This window comes from Montipora capricornis, chromosome 2 (genome assembly GCF_036669925.1).
Source record: "Montipora capricornis isolate CH-2021 chromosome 2, ASM3666992v2, whole genome shotgun sequence".
NCBI classification, from domain to species: domain Eukaryota; kingdom Metazoa; phylum Cnidaria; class Anthozoa; order Scleractinia; family Acroporidae; genus Montipora; species Montipora capricornis.
In genome coordinates this window covers 9653757-9659756 of record NC_090884.1, presented here as the reverse complement: position 1 = coordinate 9659756, position 6000 = coordinate 9653757, and the positions used below count along the sequence as shown (strand labels likewise).

The 6000-nt window shown below is 39.7% G+C and overlaps 1 protein-coding gene across 1 annotated transcript in view; it reads right to left on the bottom strand.

Annotated features, from left to right (window-relative positions):
* LOC138038744 (DNA polymerase subunit gamma-1-like) overlaps positions 1-6000 on the bottom strand; it is a 38420-nt gene that overhangs the window by 26694 nt on the left and 5726 nt on the right. The window contains exons 4-9 of the mRNA XM_068884780.1: positions 5382-5630; positions 4602-4864; positions 3723-4037; positions 2824-3090; positions 1349-1715; positions 302-459 (exon numbers count right to left, since the gene is read on the bottom strand). Coding sequence (XP_068740881.1) covers positions 302-459; positions 1349-1715; positions 2824-3090; positions 3723-4037; positions 4602-4864; positions 5382-5630 — 1619 coding nt within the window. The remainder of the gene's footprint in view (positions 1-301; positions 460-1348; positions 1716-2823; positions 3091-3722; positions 4038-4601; positions 4865-5381; positions 5631-6000) is intronic.

Sequence of the window (6000 nt, the reverse complement as noted above, 5' to 3'; positions counted from 1 at the left end):
CAGCCAGCGGGAAACTCTAATTTACCAAAGCAAACATATGGGAATGATATGGAAAGGTTTGAGGTTTATCTGGCCCATATATATGGGACAGTTGGATGATGAATGGATGTGATACCTAAGTTGTGGCATGTTTGACAAAGCCAGCCGTGGGTATTGTGATTGGCATTTGCACACACTCAGGAAAAAAGGTCATTGAGTGTGCCCTATCTAATATATTCCAGTTAAGCCTTATTCCCTTGAGCATCAATCCACTTCAAATGGTGTCTGCCACATGTCAGTGACTATCTTTGCTCATCCAAACCTGACTCTTTTCTGAGAATTTCTCCAGGAAGAAATCATCTTGTTGATAATCAGTGTTTTATGAGCACTGTGATCACCAGACGCCACAAGTGTTCCGTCCTCAATTTTGCTGATATAGTCCTTGGCTAAAGGATTTCCACAGCGGAAGTTTTCACCGTTCTATAAAGGAAAGCCACAAAAGTTAACTATTGATTGGCTCTTCGTAAAATACCTGTACACCTGGATTGTTCACATCAGCTACAGCTACAAAATTTAGAGATGACAGGATAGGCAGGATACAGGGTCTGTTTAGCTTGAATGTACTTTTTCAATGACTATTAGTGACCACTATCAGATTAGAACCCACAAATGACCAGCTCCCAAAGTCAGTGATTTCATAGCTCAGTTGGTTAGAGCGTCGCACCGGTATTGCGAGGTCACAGGTTCAAATCCCGTTGAAGTTCTGAATTTTCCAGGCTTGTGTAAGCAATGACTAAAATTGCGTCCATGACTGTGAGGATCATAGCTTTACTTGATTTATTCATATCCGCAGTTCAGTATATGATTCATTTCACATATCATTTCATTCACTATCAGTTTTGTTTTAAAAGCAAGGGTTTGAATAAAAATTGAAGTCAACTGCTGGTTGAGTAGAGTAAACAACTGTATCAGCAAGGGGCCGAGCAACCCAGATCTCTAGTCTGTACCAGTAGTCTGTGATGTTATCTCATGGATGGAAACAAAGTTTTAAACTAGCTTGCATGTCCTATTAGAAGTGTGATATCATAAGGAGACATGGCAAAATTTATGTTTTATTGAGCTACAATTTCACTTTTGAGAATGTAAAAATTTGGTGGCTAACTTTCTGTAACCCACGGATTCCTGTGAGTGAGACTTGACAGATTTTACTCTGACGCCAGACAGTTTTACTCATCAATTGGGAGCATTTTGAGACAACTGAGAAGTGAGTGGGTTAACTGCCTTCCTATTCGAAGCAATACCATATCCTAACATTTTAGTACAAACTTATATAAATTATGAACATAATCTTGTGATTATTAAAACAAACCTTATGTGGTATACGAAAAAACCACACTCCAGGAAGATTGACATCATTGTAAGGCCCAACTCCATGATAAAAATCAGGTCTGCTTTCCACCTCAAAGTTTGATCCATGAGTTTTTCTGTGGGAACTCTTCTTGGAGCTAACCTTTTTAGTCCCTCCTTCCTCTTCTTCAGTTTTGTTTAAGACACAAGCAGATTTCTTTCCCTGTGTACTTTTGAGTCTCCTCATTTCTTCAAGCTCTAACTTTGTCCACAGTTCATCTTCACTCAGACTGTAGACATCTAATTCACTGTTGTCAAATTTTGCATCTGAGTTAAGACCTTGCTGCGTTTTGTTCATGCAATGCTTTTTCCAAAGGTTTTCAAACGCCCTGAAATGATACAACACTTGGTACTATATGTGTACTATATGTGTGTTTTGTTGTTGGGTTTACAAAGGAATGTTGCACCTGTAATTTATGTGGGTTTGAATTAACCAACTGACTAGGTGTGAGAGTTAAGGGGGGGGGGGGGGGAAGGGGGTGGAGGGAGGGGGAAGATGCTAAGTCAATGGGTTAAAATGGCTTAAATATTTTGTAAAACCACCATGTTTTAAGCCGATTAATAATGGTAATAGGATTGAGTGGAATCCAATTCGGGCTGCAATCATGCGAGTGATTACCAAAATCGGACAGCCCCCTAGCAGGAGTCTGATTTCTTTAATCACCAGTATGATTACAGACCTAATTGGACGAAACAAAGTCCTGTTACCAATTAATCATAACCATTACAATTTCCAAGAAAACAAATGCATTCCTTTTTCACAGTCTAACGTTTTCAAATTTGTCTCTTTTGAAAAATCCCAAGCTTGGTAGGGTAAGTGGTTGTTGCTATGGTTACTATATTGCGATTAATTCTGTGATTGGTGGATTAAGCTGAGTGCACTTAATAGCATTGACTAAATGTGAATGTCTGATTACAGTGTCTGATTACAACCCTACACAATAATTAGTGAAAAATAAAGCAGTTAATGCACCAATCAAATTTGAGAAAATTGTATTTGTTATGATTAGGGGTGAAAGCAAAACTGTTATTGCCACTAGCTCGCTCATCTTTTCTGTGCAAGGTGCTAGCCAAATGTATTTAATATACTTGAGTTTTTTGTATTGAGTTCCTTTAACTCAAAACTGTTTAATAATAATTATTAAACAGTTTTGAGTTAAAGGAACTCAATAGAAAAAACCCAAGACTCTGGCTATGAAGAACTCCTGATGTTTGGTGATTATGATTTCCAGTGCATCTCAAAGGAGTCGAACCTTTGACACTAACATTATTTGGGTGCTTAAAAGCCCCTACATCCACTCAAAAACTGTCCTCTTTCACCCGGCCATTGACCCCTGGGAATGAGACTTCATAGATTTTACTCTGTCTAACGCCAGATGATTTTACTCGTCAACTAGGAAGCTTGAGGCGTCAATGGGTTAATGTTATTGCTCTTACTTTGTTGGGAAAGGGGACTTGGGTGTATTATTTTCCACGATTTCATCTTCACTTTCTGGTACTAATGAGATTTGATAGGATGTCAGATTGTCCGTTCTTCCAGGCACCAAATATCCCCACCCATGCTTGCGATTGTAGTGCAGTGGAAAGCCATCCCACGTCATGCGCAATAGCATGGGTGCTACTTGACACTGTGGGCTGATATGTACAGGGCCTTCTTTCCACTCTTCTTTGTCTGACGGACCAATGCAAAGGGATCTGTACCATCTTATGAAAAAAAGGCGATGATCAGCGTTACAATTTGCAAGGAGTGTGGAGTTTTCAGTTCTAGCCATTCATTGACAATTTCTCATTTTCTAACCTACAGCCTTCAACAGGATTTCAACCAATGACCTACCAACTGAGCTATGAACCACTCAGTTGGGAGCTGGTCAATATTTTGGGCCCATTTGTTCCCATGCAAGGACTTTATAAAATGAAATAAATGCATATCATTGATTACATGTATTTTGAAAAAAAAAGGACAACAATTGCTTAAATTGTCCAGTTCGGTGCGAGAATCGCCAACCTTTCACCTATATTCAAACTTTGTACCTGAAAAAATTAATGCTCTCTGAAAGGATAATGTGACAAGCAAAAAGAGTTTACTCAATTGGAAAAGTAGGACTGCTGGCAGTGATCTCTTCCTTAAATCCCGACCTATCTGGGAAGATTGCCTCAGAAACCCAATGACAACATACGAAGTACTGTATTTTATCTTTAGACCAGAAATTAGTACGTTTAAATTCCCTGCTTTAGCTCCTCTTCAATATGCACATTCTCTTTCCAATTAAAAAAGCAGTATAATTTCATGGAATTAACCTTTTGAGCACTGAGAGTTCTTCGATTTACTCACTCACTTTGGGTACCCCGGTAAGTTCTGTCGCCTCTTGTACATGACATCCACAGCTGAAGGAATGGTTGCTAGGATATCAGAGGAACCCTTTAATCCATCCACAACTTCAATGTTGTTATCATCTGGGACTTCATGTTTACCTACAAGTTCAACAATTGGCTCTTCAGTTGAGCCTTCATTCACGGCCTGAGACTTCTCATCTAAGGTAATGCAATTCTTCACTTTACTTCTCCGTTTCGTCTTTGGGGTTTTGAGTTTTTTTGTTCGTACATCCTGCACTGACCAATCCAGTTCCCACAGCCAAGGGTCCTCTGCATACCTGTATACGGAGGAGCAGGGTTTTATTTGCTTTTTTTTTGTGCAAGCAGCATTTGGAATACCTACCTGATACCTTGTCAATCACATTCCCCAAATAAACTATTCAAATTTTAAACTGACTGGACCTTTGAATCTATTTACTAAGAATTAAATATTGTAAAAAAAGACAAACTATGAGCCTTGAACTTAGTGACAAAGCAATTGGTCACAGTTAAAACAGGTTCAGCTTATAACCAAAATGAACTCAAGGACTCCCAATTTTTAATGCTCAAAAGTGATTAGCAGAGAGGAGAGCCAACAAACTTAACCCACAAAATTATGATGCTAGAGTCTCGCAATCGAACCCAGGCCACATTGGTGGGAGGTGAGTGCTCTCACCACTACCCCAGCCCTGCTCCTGCCCTCTTTGTATTCTTTGACAGTCTGTAAATACACATGTACTGTATGCTGACAGCATTGATTTGTGGACAAATCTATGGAAAATGAAACCATGCATGAAACACCATTGACATCAGGGTTGGATATAGAGACCCTAGACTGTAATACAACAAGTGTTTTTACTAACCTTTCCCCATGAAGATAGTTGCAGGATTCATCTGCTAATTTCATCAATGAACATTTCATTTCTTTTTCCAAATCTTCGTATGTGTCATCAGCATCTCGGATGTAGTTTTCCCACGTGTGATTAACAGGAAGAAAGGCTGTACCCATTTCTAGCATCCCAGCAAAAGAAACAGGGTGCGGAAATCGATCAAGAAATTTGGACCAAAGGCAAGCAAACACCTCCTGAGTAGCAGCTGTGTCCCTTGCACAGTATGTTACTAAATCCTGTGATAAAGCATTTTGGAAATGCCACCCATAAGTGGCTGTGACTTGAGTTTTTTGAACCCCAAAAAGATACCAGGGTTACAAACAAAGACTTGGGAGGATTTAACACAATAATTAGCAGTGGGTGTCCAATGTAAGAGGGTTTGAAAAACCACCAATCCTATCAAAAGGGGCAAAATGACTATCAGACATCTTTAATCACTCACTGAAAAATCCCCATGCCTGAACAGGCCAAAACCAGCCAGACTTAGTATTTTACTCTGTCTAATGCCAGACAATTTTACTCATCAATGGGGAACCCCCAGGAGTCAATGGGTTATTTAAGGCTGCCTGTGAGGCCATAACTGTTACCATGGTACCATGGTTGGGTATTCGACATGGTGCTCATTTTATAATAAACCGAGCAAAGCTAAGAAAAAAACAAAAAAAAAATTGTTCAACAGTTCAACTTAAAACTAGTGAAATTGGGAACTCTTGGACCTCCCTGTTAAAAACCAACTATAAAATCAATGGTTACCTGAAAATTTTCCTTCACATCATCAAGTGTCCCTTCCACAAATATTTTCACCATGGATTTGTCCACTCCATCACCACCACAATACAACTGGTGCAGGTTCGTTAGTTTGTTCCCCGACCCAATCAGCATCCAAGGTACTTTCCCAATGCGCCCTGCACCTGCTGATTCCCATAAGCTGCGCTGAAGACTTGTGAAGCCTGAGATGCACATGTGAAGGCTCAAAGTATCCAGGAAATAGGTTTTAGGGCCCTGGTACAGAAAGGAATATAACTGACCTTTGGTTATCAATTCAAACTTAACCAGATTATTGTGCATTGGATGCCATGCATTATCAGAAGTGAGCCTAAGACCCATTCCTTCTGAAGTTTCAAGAAAGAGATTTGTTTCAGGTCTTGTTTGGCAGTCAATGGAGCCAACAATTCTTTTTGCATACATTATTCCTTGGAAATGAGGAAAATAAGAAGTGAAAGGACCAGGGCAATGTTCTTTAAGTTCAGTTCTAGGCCACTTGCAAGATTTCAGCCAATTTGGACCAATTGAAAGGAACCTAAAATTGAACCTTGCGAGTTTATACACCCAGCCCTTCCCAGCCCTACAAAACGTTTTCCTACACTGTTGC